At 41.1% G+C, this 15,535-nt stretch overlaps 1 protein-coding gene across 3 annotated transcripts in view; it reads right to left on the bottom strand.

Annotated features, from left to right (window-relative positions):
* The window catches only part of WWC3 (WWC family member 3), a 98,472-nt gene extending 83,388 nt beyond the window's left edge, over nt 1-15,084 (bottom strand). For 2 of the 3 annotated variants that reach the window (XM_051794916.1, XM_051794915.1), the window contains exon 1: nt 14,748-15,084. In XM_051794916.1, coding sequence (XP_051650876.1) covers nt 14,748-14,953 — 206 coding nt within the window. In that variant the 5' untranslated portion in view covers nt 14,954-15,084. The remainder of the gene's footprint in view (nt 1-14,747) is intronic. The other variant, XM_051794914.1, reaches the window with a different exon arrangement.
* Between the last annotated feature and the right edge of the window lie 451 nt (nt 15,085-15,535).

Genomic DNA, 15,535 nt, shown 5'->3' on the forward strand with positions numbered 1-15,535 from the left:
CTTGTTTTTCAATAAGCTGCAAGCTATTTTTGCCATGAAAAAAAATCCCAACATTTTAAAAGTGTGCCTGCATAGCATACACAGAGTATATAAAATGAGCAAAACATGAAGTCGAGGAAAATATCCTGTATTAGCACTTTATTCATAACACAGATTTCCCTCTCCTAAAAAACAACAAACCCCCAAACATTTAAACACCTCAAACGCCAACAAAATTCATATATTTTAAATTCTACTAGGTGTAGTACCTTAAAATGTTCAAAAATTCTTTAAATAAAGTGCTCTCACAACTATTTCAAAATCATTCTTGTAAAAGTCTGGGCAACTGACCACCTTCGCTAATGGGGAGGAAAAAAATGTATTCCTAATTTGAGAAAGAAAGCAGAGTAAAGGGGAACTAATTCACTTTTAACATCATGTACTAACACTACATTAAGAGCCTGTTCGTCTCTATAACATCTCAGGAATTTTTTTTTCTTTACAAGAAAACTAAAAATATCTGGATACAGGTATTAGCATGAAAATCTTCATCCACTTCAAAATAAGCTTCTGAGCACACACATAAAAAGGCCTAAGACAGAAAAATGAACATATGATCTCAAAAGACTTGCATTTTAAAGAACGCTATTCATGGACTGGAGAGTGGGAAGAAAATTTCCATAATCAGGACACTATCCATAGTTTTGGGGTGTTCCTAGCAGAACCAGTGTTTTGGACACAGGGTTATTTATATTTTAAAGAGGACATGAAAGCCTTTTATAAATGTTCCACAGATTCTAAATGTTAAGAATAGAAACTCACGATTGTGATTAAGGTAAAAAATGAACATTATTTTCTTTATCAACTCACTTCAGAAAGAATAAAACAAATAGCTTAAGAACCATGTGGGCAAACAGTCATATGTGCACAACTTCAAAAACTCCAGATGTTCACATACCAAACATAATTACCTCAAAGGAGATATTCCAGCAATTTATTACAGTATGTTTTAATGATAAAATGATGCAGCTGTATTTTAAAATAACAAAACTCTTTAAAAATTCTGAACCCCTTACATGTCAGGCGTTAGAGAAAAAAAAAAAAATCAATATTCCCTTGAAGATACTATTTCCAGAAGAAACAGGTAATAGCCAAAAATATTTGTACAAATCAGAAAACAGACATAGGGAGAAAGTCTTTAACTCAAGGATCCAAATCAGGTCCCATCAATAGTAATGAAAGGATGTTATTGCCTTAGGGCTTTTTGGTAGATATTAAGAGACGGAACAGAGGACACATCTCACTCCTAGCAGGCAGATGTCCAGAGAACAAGATCAGCTACATCATCTGTAACCAAACAGAAGCCCTGAACAGGCACGGACAGATCTCCAAGATTACTCCCAGGAGTAATTTCCCTAACAGGATACTCTGGTACACGAGAATTCATTCTACATATGAGTCATTTGATATTTCAGTGGGAGAAGTTTGCACAAATGGAATACTTTCCATAATCACTGGAGTTTTATTTAGCCTATTTCCAGAATACTGCGACAAATTTTATGAACATCGGTTTTAAAAAGATATTCATATATATCTTCATCCACATTAATCACCTGCTGCTTTGCCTTTTATTAAGTCATAGAAAGACACCCTACAACCTGGCTTAGCTTCAAAACAGGTTTACATCTAAGCTCAGTGAAACATTCAAGCAATTTTTTTTTAGATGTCCTTCTGGGAAACACATGACTTTTTTTTTATAGACATATGACACTCCTAGAGAGGAAAAAGTTGGGATATAAAAATTTGTGCCAAAATTCGCACAAGCTGTTTCTGAAAATTTATTAAGAATTAAGAAAGTTGATAATTCCATAAAACACCCTCGAATCCCTAAGAACTCAGTACCAGGAGTAAGGAGGTTCTGAGTGACATTCACAGCCAATGACAAGAAACACTACTATGCCTTTTCTAAAAACAAAACAAAACAAAACAAAACAACAAAAACCCACCGCAAATTTTCCACAGATCACTTCCCACAAACATTTCTCAACTCCAGCCTTCCAGATGCAAAATCAGAATAATGTTTACTAACAGTAACATTGAGACTACAGCTGTAAACAAATATTGTAGATTTTAAGTTGCCTGAAATTTCAGGCAATTAAATGACAGAACATTCACATACTCCTTCCTACACATTTGTGTTTGGACACTTGCTCGTGGACTAAAAGGGCTCTTTGCTCCAAAAGCCTTCTATCATGTTTAATTGAAGAAATTTGTAACACTTCACCAAAACTTCATAGAAGTGCATACACAAAACCACTAAAAAAGACAACTAGGAATTTGCAAAGCAGTTTATTTTACAGTAAGAAAAATAATTCCTGGAACTGGAAATACAGTCTCTTCATTGCACCATCAATCCATCAGAATCCAAGAGTCGGCCTGATCATAGATATCTTGACATTTTACTCCAAAAAATAGGCTAAAGGGAAAGATTTGCTTAAAACCAAAAGTTAAAGGGATTTCTTGGGAAATCCCATTAAAAAAAAAAAAATCCAATCAACCCATACAGAACACAAAAAATACCAACCTACCACTTTAACTCTGCTTAACACAATATGCAGGGTTCAACACTTACTTTTTTCCCTCAACAACATGATCATCTTCCTGAATAGAAGACATGAACTAACACACTTCAAGAATAGTAATCATGCTTCACACAGCAGATCAGTTCCAAGGAACTTAGCTGAAACTAGCCACTCACTAAGATCAAAGAAAATGCTTCTGAAATTCAGTATATTACAGGGTGTTATGAGAAATCAAGGAGTTGTTTACCTGAAGTAGTACAGGAGACCCAATACTCAAAGAATTATTAAACACAAAGAGCACGTAAGCAAGAATGAATACAAGCCCAAGGATCTCTCATTCCATCTCTGTGCTCCCCTTGACTAGGGCAAACCACTTAAGAAATCACTTATTTCTTGAACTCCCATATACATTGTAGCTACTTTGTAGTAACGCAGGTAACTGGAGGGTCACCTCTTTCTGAAGTCCTGGCTATAAACAAGTACATTAAAATATTGGACCATGCATGAAGTTGCAGTTTCCAAGGGTTGAGAACTGCGTGAAATCAAGAAGTTTTCACAACAAATATTCCTCTTTATGATGACATTTACTCCCAAAGTTCCCCTAGAACCAACACAAATTACGGCTAACCAGTCCAGAAGCAAAATGCAGTTGATCCAAAAATATCTCACCATTTCTAATTAAAATGCTTTTTCTTTCCATTTGGGGAAAATGATTTTTTTAAAACCTTTGTGAAACAGAGATTTAGTTAAAATGACATCTTCCACCATACAGGAAAGACAGAAGCATCAAAATCCAACTGTAATTAAGAAGTAGGATACAATGGATTTTCAAGTACTTCTAAAAGAAAAATTCATCATCTGAAGCATTATCAAATGAAGACACTGGAAGCTCACAGGTGTAGGTGTATTGAGGCAAAAGATAAGACAACTCGAACCAACACAAAGTACTGTACACTTTTTTTGTCAATCAGTACACTGCATACAGTTGAAAACAAGCACACAAATAGGCAATATGAATATCCATGTTCTTTAACTGAATTTTGACAAATTACCTATTGCACTTCCATTCATATGCATTTCCAATTAATTTATTTTTTTTATTATAAAAAGGAGAAGTCAATTATGCTTTCTCTACCTCATAACAGATGATCATCAAGTTAACTTGCACCAACCATCAATTACAGTGTTAGAGACCACTTAGATGCTACTAAAACTGGCCTATGATCCAAAAGCCATCATAGTCATAAAATCAATTTTTCTTGGGTTTTGTGGTTAACTTATTCTGAAGTTTGGGGTTCAGGGATTTTTACCTACATGCCTTTTCATATCTTTAATACTGTAAGTCTTAGTCTTATCCAAAAGATGTAACCTGGGGGAAGCAGAAAACACACAAGGGTTTAAACAGTAATTTCCAAACACATGCACTTCTCCATCTACTAGCTATCCCTACACTGCAAAAAGAAAGGAAAAAAAAAAGGTAGTTTACTTTTTATTCTGTAATTCTCTTTTAAGCACTCATGGAATTGCTGTTCAAGTCAAGTAACTTTGGACAGTATCCACCTTTGAGAAGTGTGTCACAATTTGTTTATGTTATTGAATTAGATAATTATGCAGTACTTCAGCTGCCTTCCCAAACATGGATAGGTCACTCTTTCTAAGAAAGCATTATGCATTAAGTTTTTTTAAAAGTCTTATTTTTAGCTGTTTAAACCACAATCCAACAGTAAATAAATCTATTTTGTAATATTATGCATTTTCAGCTTTGATATCAAATTTTGCATTTTGCCATAAAGAATCCTAAGCACTTTGTGTGCGAAAGAGCTTCACCCTAAGTACAATATAAATCAAAATAGTTTCAACAAGATTCTCCATAGATTATTTAATCTTGAAAAATAACTCTTTCAGAACTCTATGAAAGATAGCCTTTGATTCTGTTTTGGTTCAAGGGTGTTGATATCACTGTACTTTATTTTTGTCCCGCTGCCAATTAAATATACTGAAATAAAAAAGTCACTGAAAACAAAAATAAAAAACCTAGTTGCTTTAGGTTTTGATATGTACTAATTCAGCCCTTGATGGCAATCAGCTCCTTCAGCCAAAGAGCTAACAGTACAGCACAGAACTGCCTCCATCCTGCAAACCACGGAGAGACCACCAAGCTCATCACTGGACATAAGATCCTTTCCTACTCCAGCCAACACCCACAAAAAGGCTGAGAAACAAACTGAGAAATATTCCATCTTATTTGATCATACAACATATATCTAGAGGAAGCCTTGCTGGGAGGGTGGCTGTATTAAATGGTTGACTCAAACGATTCAATAGGCAATTAAAAAGTGACAGATCATGTCTTGTACACTCTCACTGTGTTAAGTTCAAATTAATTTTCCTATCTGGAACAGAATCAAGAAGAGATCAAGACCCCTGTAGCACAGCAGAGCAAAGCCTATACCCCCATTACCTTGCTATTAATGACTAGTTAAGAACTGAGAGATTTATATCCACAAAATAGGCTTGGGGTTGGTGTCAAGGCAAAAAACTACACTGGAGTCCCCGTTCCTCTCCATAAGCAGAGACAAAAAACTTGTTCATTTAATTCAAATATTACAACCTTCTCCTCTGTGACCTGGCAATTTCCACTTGAACCCGTTCAGCTCCCTTAAAAAACCGCCCAGATGCACTGTAGTGATCCTTTAATGAGTTCTAGCTCCAAACACTGGTGACAAAACCACCTTGCAAGTCACCCCAATATCTGTTCAGTGGTTTTTGTTATTACCTTGACATACCTTTTCATGCTCCATCCTTCTCCAGTCACGCCCTACACTTGACACCCAACTGAGATCTTCCTGGGAGGTGCTCCACTACCAAGATCCTCCCCACATCTAGCTGACCTTACAGTCACTTCCCTTTCACACACACCCCAAGGTACCACACTGCTGATATCCTCCCCAGACACCCATCTGGTCCTAGATCTAATTCCCTCACACATCAACTTTACTCCCTGCCAGCAAAGGCAAGACTCACCACTGACTTCATCAAATCTTTCAGGAATGTTTCCAAGTTGGTAATGATATCACAAGCTCAGTCCCCAAATCCATTCTGTAGCTCTCTCATCTCTTAATAGCCACTTCAGTCGAGCTGCTACTCGACTGAAAAACTGACTCTGACACCTATTTTTCTTCTGTTGACTTTAAATATCCATCTTACACCTGAAAAGTGAATCCTTCCTTTTTAAACATAACTTGAAGCGTGTTTAGAAATGTGTTGTTTTACTATGGGAGTATTTTAAAAATCAGTAGTCAAAAACTGCTATTCACAAAGAGGATTTACTCAAAGAAGGTTTTAAATTGACTCATCACTTTTGCCTAATCCAATTCCTTATTGAATCAAACTTAATTGACATAAACCACTTAAATACCCATCTGCCCTGAAGGTTAAGTCAGCTTAGGGAACCAAACCAGATGAAAACTACCCTTCCCCCCAGAAAAAGATACAAATACTGCATAGGGTTGGGGAATTTCCTAATTTTTCTTACTGTAGGGTCAGATAAGCAATGGTACCAGTGCAAGAGGGGTGAGACTATGTGGCTGGCAGGGAGGACACTGCTGGTTTTGGCAGCAGAGAACTATTAGCTCAGGAGTGCTGTATTGCCAAACCTTGCTGAGCGTGCTCACTGCCTTGCCACAGCCGGCAGAGAGGGAAGGTAGGAAAAGTACCTAGAGCATGTTTTCTTTAGCTCGCTTCTTTCAGAAACAAGCTGAAGATTACTTAAAAGCTGCAATACTGGCTGGCTTTGCTGGTGAATGTGAACTGTCACATCTGCAGCAGATAAGATATTCAGGAAGTTCTATTTTTAACTGTAGGCAGAAAAAGTATTAATTTTACTTTGCTTCCACAAAATATCAACAAAATACTTCTGTTTGGCCTCACATACAACTTTACAAAGCTCTACCTTCCAGCAAACAACACAAAATCATAAACCAACATTACATTTAACAGGCACCTCTAAGAAGCTTGTTAACAGGACTTTGCTATAGATAAGTTTCTAATTTTTTTTATTGCCTACAAGTCATTTGTTCTTATGTTTATACAGTGTTGTCACTATATTTACATTTGCTAAAACCATGAAACTTATCTCTCAAACTAAACTTATCACCAGAATCCAAGCCTAAATAGGAATTTTTGGTCCGGATAATAGAACTTAAATCCCAGCCCTAGCCTTGTGACATTTCAAATCTTGCATTCTCACATGTACAGACTGTAGATCCTGAAAAGCAGACACTTCCCTCCCCATACCCTTCAGAAGACACAATAATGCAAATACCCAATTTGAACAATGCCTGGTGCCGTTTAATGACAATAAATATCAAGCACTGACAAAATCTAGCAGATCACAGTTTCTCAGTTTGCAAGATCCAATGCATATGTGAGAGCCAGTACCATGTCACAGAACCCTTCAAGAAACCCTTCATAACATGTGCCATCGTGCTGCTCCACACTGAAATCACGAGTGCTCAGTTAGTCCTTTCTAGCATGCACACAAATACAATAGGGCAGGTGTCTTCATTCTGTATCTAACTGCTGCAAACAATTCCATTAAGAGGTAAAAACTACATGCACACACACAAACAAAAAACCCTTCACCTTTAACAAAATGTTAAGCTTCTTAACAGTGGTTTTTTGTTAATCAGGTTTCAGTGGCTCAATAGATGTTTTGATGCTTTAGCACACATGCATTAGGTCTTGCAGTTTTGTGCTACATAAGCCAGATTTTCAAAGGATATGTATTTTAACTAGAAAAAACCAATTACATAAACCATAAATCACTATTATTGTACTATAAGGAAAACCTTTCACCCTTAGGAAGAAACAGTGGATGCTTCCCACCTCTACTTTCCAAGACACTAAAAAACTATTAAAACCATTTTTAATGCCCAATGACTGGAAATGTAGCACTCATTTATAGCAATGCTGAATTACAAGAAAACACAAATGCTCACTTCATACAGGCATTGTTTTTTCCCAAGAAACATAAGAAATTAAAAGTTACTTTTTTAAAACATTTAAATCAGAGAGGTGAGCTCAAGAGGGGAGGGGAGGGAAAGTAGTAATTTAGAAGTATTCACCATGAATCAGCTGATTAACACTTACATGTAATCAGAATCTACCAATCAAAATCATACCTAATACCAACTAACATTAACTCTAGGACACTTGCATCTTCATTCATTTTTAATCATGAACATTTTCATAGGGTTCACTCATAATATAAATTTAAATATCTGTCTGAAGACCTACTGGACAGGATGAAAAAAAAATGAGTGCATCTCCCCCATGAAAGGCAGAGAAGTAGATTTATCATGGCACATATGTATATGAAGCTTTCAAAACAAAATGTCAGCTACAGCACGCCTTTAAAAATATTACTGAATTATTCTGAACAAGAACTGAAGTACAAATATGTGCAGATTGCTCAGAGAGGCTCGGGGCACTGCAGCCCTTTCCCAACACCATATGCTGCAGCATGTATTCCCAGTCACATGCCAGGAGAGCAGTCGCACAGCTGCACAGCTTTCCCATCCACGCTGTGGCTGCATCCAGGCTTGACATTTGCACAGAAAATTCAAAACATCTGGATCTCAAGTATTACTTTATATGCAATGCTTTTAATATAAATTCTATCAAGTCCAGCGTATTTACTGCAAACTTGAGGTAATGAAGTGGTATAACTGCAGTGACCCAGATGCCTCAAGTGATGAGGATAAATAGGATTCCTTCCTGGGTGCCTCAAGAGAAACAACCAAACAGAGCAGCTCTCCACTTTCTAATTGGCTGCTCTGCCAATCTTTATAAGATATACTTAGCTACATATATATATTATATACAGGTCAAATGATATATCATGCAATGGAGGCATTAAAAATTGATGGTCGCAAACAACGGGACTGCAAGTGATAGCCAACTTAAATTGGGGGAAAAATTGAATTAGGTAATTTCATCTAGAAAGCTAAAGGAGTGGAAAAACTACTCTGACATTTAATATCTCTTACTATTAAAGCCATATTATATTTCTGGTTTCAACTTCTGACTATCAGATACTATTATAAATCTACTAAAGAAGAGTTCTGAAGTCTCAGGTACCATCTCTTTTTTATGAACAGTACTCAAACCACTTCTTAAACACCTCTTCAACTGAATAAATCCAGCTCTTTTGCTCTCATGGGAGAGCATATTTTTCAGATCTATACTCATTCAGCAATTTTTTTTCCCTTTGCAAGCTTCTTCATCTCTTGCAAGTCTGGTACTAACAGCCTGGAAAGCCAATTTACAAAATCACAATCAAATTAGTATTTCAACAGTTGTGCTCCCCTTCAAACATTTTCAAAGCATCACTTCCAAAAGTACATCTCTGTACCCTGTAGGTTACATTTTATGTTTTACATTAAAAACCTGCATCATAATCAAATACAGCATGTGATTTAAATCTGTCTAGTCATCATAACATTTTCAGAGGGAAGATTAAAATAATGATCAACAGTTGCTTTGTTTTCTTCCCATTCCACAAATGTCATTAGCTCAAAACAAAACTATGAGTTGACAGAGTTGATAATCAAAATACAACAAATAGAAAGTAGACAAAAAAGGTCTGAAAGCATACACAAACTTTAAGAAAACTTTCAAAAACGGCAGTAGTACTTACTACACTGTTGCCTTCATCTTTCGGATACTTTGGAATAGAAGTATTTGAATTCTAATAATGAATGTCACTAATTTCAACTCAGTGTGGGGGCTTAAGGCAAGCCCAGAAAAATGCTATTTGTGAAGAAAAAAATTAATGCTTCTTCTGATTGTCTTTGGATTGCCAAGTACTGGGAACTGGACAGATAAATTCCAACCCTCCAGGAGATATTCTCTTGCCTTGTGATATGGTTTGAAGCTGGCTCCCTGCCAAGTCTCCAAACCTTACCACAAGAAGTCCCCCCCCCGCCCCCAAAACCTCAGGAAGAAGAGGGAGAAAAAAAAAACAAGCAAGAAAACCCAAAACGAGAGAGAGACAGCTAAAGTGATATATATAAATATATATAAATATATTTACACTTATGTTACAGTTATATACAATTGAAATATATACAATTTCACAAGGGAAAGGGAAGGGGGAAGGGAAAAGGAACAAAACCAAAATAAAATATATATGTATCCCGATTAGTAGCCCAATCTAACAACTAAAAGAGTTAGCAAAGAAATATCTCACTACTCTCCTTGGGACAACCGAGAGTTGCTCCGGAACGATCGCCGGCAAACTCTGTCTCCCAAGGTCGGCAAGGCCTAACCAGGCCTCGCTCCCCAACACGGCAGACTCAACAGCAGGGAACCTGCACCTCCAAGCCGCCAGAAGGAAAGAGAGTGAAGGCCTCTCCTCCTTTCTTCTTATAGCCTGGCTTACGTAAAAATCGTAGGGAATACTGGGTAAATCTGGGCCCTTCCTTGGTTACAAACTGGTCACCAAGGAAGGCCTAGGCCAAACTACCATACCTTGACAAAGAGGACACTGATTTTCTAACCTTATCCCGTGGTGGCATGTCAAAAGATCTTTGCCTCACTAGAGAGAGGCCCATTTTCCAATTTGGGCAAAAAAATTCAGAAGCAATTCTCATCACTTCACAGTTCTACCAGCTGCCCTCAGAATTGCTCCTCTCCATGTATCAAATAAGGCAAGAAAATATATGAGAATATAGTGTCTCCCTAAAAATACTCTCTTAATACAAAACAAGCAGTAGTTAAGTGACTAAGTGTGGAATTTTCTAGATTTCAATATCTGACATAAATATGCTCTTTATTCAAGCTTCCAGCTTGCAATTTCTTACTCCTTTAAAAAGCCAAAGTGGGGAAAGAGAAATCATATTACACAGCATCACACCAGCACATGCACTTGAACACCTTGTTTGCCATTTGCTATAACAGAGCAAACAACAGTAGTAATGGACTGTCTTTGTCCTACTCAACAGGAAAAGTTGCAAATCGGTTAATACAGATATTTGCTAAAATCAAATAAATTATGAGAATAAGGAGTCCTGAAATAGTCCAGCAAAAAGCAGCTGGCACTTCTGGACTTTTCTGCCCATTACTCACTTGACATTTCTACTCTGCATCCCTAATAACAGATATCTACCTCTAGTGACTTTCCCAAGCTGATTCCTTGTTTCAAGCCCATTAGCCTTTCCTGCTTATTTCCAATCTTTACCATTCTGACTTTTCAACAATCTCCTTGTCCAGCACATCTTTCACTTCTTGACCTCCATTCTCATATCTCACATATAGTTCTTATACTTTACTTTCCAACCATCTTTCCTTCTTCACCTAGACTTTGCATGCTGCCCCTTATGCATATTTTATCACTCTGAAGATTCCTCAGCCAAACTCGGCGTTCCTTCTTTTCCCTCAGGGTTCCCTGTACAGCCAAGAAAAGAGCTGACACCCTCACACCCTGAACCTTCACCAGACCGGTTCTTCCTTACCTGTTTTTCCCTGCCCTACTGGTTTGCAGTCCAGTTCCCCTACTTTTTTCTTCCCAGGCTTCAGGTGCCATCCTCCTTCTCCCTACCCCCAGCTCCTGATTACTTTGCTTACAAAACCTACCAAAATTTCCCCCTTCTTCTGTCAAATTCCAGGGCCAATCCCATTTCATCCTATACTCCTTGTTCCAACCCACTGTTCAACAAGGCCAAGCTTTTTCTCCCGTGCTCAAATTATTCAGCTTTTAGGCCTCAGAATTAAGATGCTAATGAGGACACAGGACAGAAAAGCTCCAATTACCATACCAGTAGTCCAGCTTGGAGGAAGTTTCTGCAAATGCATCTGCTACAACCTAGGTCTTTACCCAGCCCATAGTGATTTTTTAATTGCTCCCAAACTGGTCCAAATAGATGATTTCTCTATGCAAAAACACTTCTACACCTTAGAAGTCTAAAATCCTCACTCCAAAACAACATGATTTAAATCTTTAAAAAAACAAGACAAGTCTCATTAAGAAGTTGAAGGAAACACTCCCTCTCCCCTAGACTTGTTCCAATAAAACAACACTGTATTTTAGCTGAAGTTTCTCCACAGAGCAAATCTAGCAAGACTCACCAGCTTGGAAAGCTTCTGCCACACTCCAAGAATTTTGGCTAAGCTCTAATCACTTGAAAACAGAGTCTTGTAACAAACAGCAAGAGTAATAAGATCCTTGGTGCCACAAGGATCATCAATATCAACCACAAACATAGTCAGTGTCATTTACAATCTCCAGTTATTGACCGGAATCTCAATGTAGCAAGTACTGTGCAAACACAAGATAAAAAGGCAGTTCGCTGCCTTAAAAAACTTACAATCTATTAAGATAAAAGACAACTACTACCACAAGATGAAAACATGCACTGAAGGGCTCCTATCCAAGACCTACAGGATCTGCCAGACAACTGTCCCCAATCTATTCATTACATACAATCCACACAGAGCAACACAGTATCTTCCCGAACCTAACCACTGATTTGATACTAAAGATCCTTCTCAAATCTGCTCGCTTTATCACTCTTCTACCTCTGTTTTCTTACAGAAAACCATAAGGTACCCATTTCCAACTCCTTTATCCCTTCTTACTTCTTATTATTTTGATTGGCCTCCCTTGCCCTCATCATCATCTCTTTCCCAAACTCCAAAATCCTTTATAAAGCACATTTCTCACCTCAACTTCTCCAATTAGCATTTCTTTGTCTTCTTGGCTTCAATGGGAAAACACTGGGGGTGGGGGAAAGAAGGGATTTTTGTGTTGTTTTGTGGGGGGATTTTTAATCAAATAATTACTTCAAATCAAATTCACTAACCAAACTACACAAAAGGCTGAGGAATCTCAGGGGGAATGCTGAAAAGAAAAACAAACTACTGAATGCCAGCTACATGGAAAGAGGAGCCTGTGGGGATGCTTAGAGACTACTGCCCATAGGAAAGCTTGGAGGTGCTGATTCTCAGAGCCCTTGATCAAGTGCAGCAGGGCCCGAGGTCTCACTTCTTAGTCCAATTCCTCCTGGATAGAAACAAAACCACTTGAACACAGAAATGGGGGGCTGAACTCTTGTCACTCCATGCCAAACTCATAACGCTGAGGTACATATGCTATAAGCAGGTTATTCTGCCCTCCACCTAACCATTTTTTGCAAAAATACAGCTTCAGTACCGTTTCACTGCTACTCTTACCTATCTTTCACAAACCTTGGCAGAAAACAACTAACCTGATCCTTTCCTACTTTGCCGCTGCCCACGGGAATCTGAATAGCTTCAATGAAACCCAAAAAGACTGGTCACTTTCCACTATCCAGAACCCAGGCATCTCACTAAAACAACAGTAGCCTATTCCCAACCAGAGATTAACTCTGCAGTCACAGAACTAGCTCCTGCTACTTGAATTCTGTACTGCAGAACAGATAACATGATAACACACTCATGAAAACATCATGTCTTTTCTATCTGCCCCAATGTAAATCTCTCAATCTCTGCTCTACAGCCTGTTCTTACCCAATGTGAAAAATAAGTCTAAGTTTAAACCTTGGCGTGAAATATTTAGACCAAATTTCAAGCAACATATGGCATTCCAATGATTTCTTCAAAACATGGCGTCCTAATTTTAGTAACACTATTTAAGTCGAACAGTAACTCAATTTTAACACTGTAGTAAATGGCTAAATCTTTTCTGTTACTGCCTGTATGGAAGATATTCTAGAAGACAAAACCTCATACTCTCTGAAATTTAATGGTAAGGATGACATGCAGAGAAGCAACAGACACATAGTGGTGTCATCAGTTACCTTTACAACACAGTTTTAAAAGTAAGCTAACAACGTGTATGTGCATTTTAATGTAGAAAAATGTGCTATATAAAGCACACAAACAAAGATTTAATACCTCAGCAAAAAAATATGTGCATGAATAAGTACGTCCAAATAATGAGACAAAAGATCTTGATCGGGTAGGTAAACATTTAGGCCATTTAAACAGTTATGTATCGTCGTGCAAGACGACAGGAATCTCGCAAATTACTACAGTCTTTAAACCAGACTCTGCTTAAATGTTTCTGTGGCCTGCTTAACATTCCAGGCATACTTCTGGCAAGGTAGCTCTGGCTGAGGTTCAAACTGTCCTTGTCCAACTTTCACTTACTATAAAAACATTGTTTAATATAGAAAAGTATACACAGAGACATATGTTTCTTATTTCGCAGACACCTAGAATACTGACACTTGTGTTCACTAACTCCGCGTGGAAATTTTTAAGTGAACGCTTTGAAGCGAGGTCGCTTTCACCGGGCAGTACCCGCAACAGAGAGCCCACGCTTCCACCAGATTTCAGCCACGACGCTTAAATACTGCTTATAACGCAATTCTGCTAGGAGCCATAAGACCTGCCCGTATTTATTCACCCTAAACGAGAAGAAAAGGCCTAACTCGGTGTCCCCAGCACCGCCGGGCCGTGCAGACGCTGCCCCGAACACCACGCAGCAGCAGATTTTTGCTGCTAATTTGCAGCAGACCGCGTATTTGTCAAATTAAGTGCAGGAATTTCCCGGTTTGCTTACCTCCACGCAGCGTTATCTTTTATGAGGAGGTAATCTACCAAATTACTCCAGCATGCCTCCAGCCTGCTGCTGCCAATTAGTTCAGCCCGGCTAATAAATCAGGATGGCCAAGCCGCTCGGTTACAGCGGGGCTGCTCCGGTACGCGGCGAGTACAAACACGGGCGGTGTCACTGCTCCTGCTTCCCCATCTCCCCCCGCACTGAGACTGCGCTTGGTCAGAGCACCCACCGCAGGAAGGGAAGCCTCAAGGGTTTTTTTGTTTGGTTGGGTTTTTTCTATATCTAATTTACCATTAAGGCGGGCGGCAAACCCGTCAGCAGCAGTGGTAGGGGCTCTGCCCCTCGGGTCCCTCCACGATGGGCCGGGGAGGGCCAGTGTGGCAAAGCCCCCACCCCGGGCCGCCGTCCCGCCGCAGGGCGAAGCCTCGGAGCGCCCCGCCGGCAGCGGCACCGGCGGCCCCGCCGCCCACACCCTCCCGGCGGACGGGGGAAGGAAAATGTCGCCGACGGGCCCGGCGCCGGCGCCCAGCGAGGTGAACTGGGCTCGATCCCTCCTCCCCCCGGGATCTCCCTCATACCTGTCTCGGGGGTCGATCCACGAGGTCTGCCGGGTGTTGTGGTCGATGTAGAAGACTCGCCCGTCGAAGTCCCTCGCCTCCTCCCAGCCAGCGGGCAGCGGCAGCTCGGAGCTCTCTCGGCCGCGCTGCCCGCCCGCCGCCGGCCCCCCGCCCTGTCCCGCCGCCTGCTGCTGCCGCCGCCGCCGCCCGCCGCTCAGCCACGGCATGGCCGCTCCGCTGCCGGGCCGCCGCCGCCCCGCTCCGGCCGAAACCCGCTGCCCGCCCGCCGCCGGGGCAGCTCCAGTCCCGCCCGGGCCGCGGCCGCCCGCCGCCTCCTCCTCCTCTTCCTCCTCCAGCACTAACAGGCGGCCCCGCAGGGAGCGGGACTCGGGCGGCTCCGGCTGCGCCGCGCCGAGCTCATCCTCCCCCGCGCCAGCTCCGCTCCAAGCCGGGACCAGCCCCGCCGCGCTTCCTAACCCCGCCCGGGACCTGCCCCGCGCCGCCGCGGCTCCCAGCCCCCGATCCCGGCCCGAGTGCCCCCGCCCCGCCGCTCAGCAGCGCCCCGCCGCCGCCTCCCGCCCGGCGCCTGCCCCGGCCATCTTCCCTCCCTCCGCCCCGCCCGGCCGTTCCCACGCCGGGGCCGCGGAGCCCTCCCGCCCCGGCCCGCTCCCCGGGGCACGGGGGAAGCAGCGGGGCCGAGCCCGGGGCCGCGCCCCGCGGAAGCCGGGCCCAGACCCAGGCACATCGGCGCTGAGAGAGGGCGGCAGCCTTCCGCCTGGGCCGGGGGAAGGAGACTGAGGCCCCGTCGG

Source organism: Manacus candei, unplaced genomic scaffold, assembly GCF_025592945.1.
Source record: "Manacus candei isolate 608988 ecotype Guabito, Panama unplaced genomic scaffold, ASM2559294v1 h1tg000041l, whole genome shotgun sequence".
In the NCBI taxonomy this organism is placed as follows: domain Eukaryota; kingdom Metazoa; phylum Chordata; class Aves; order Passeriformes; family Pipridae; genus Manacus; species Manacus candei.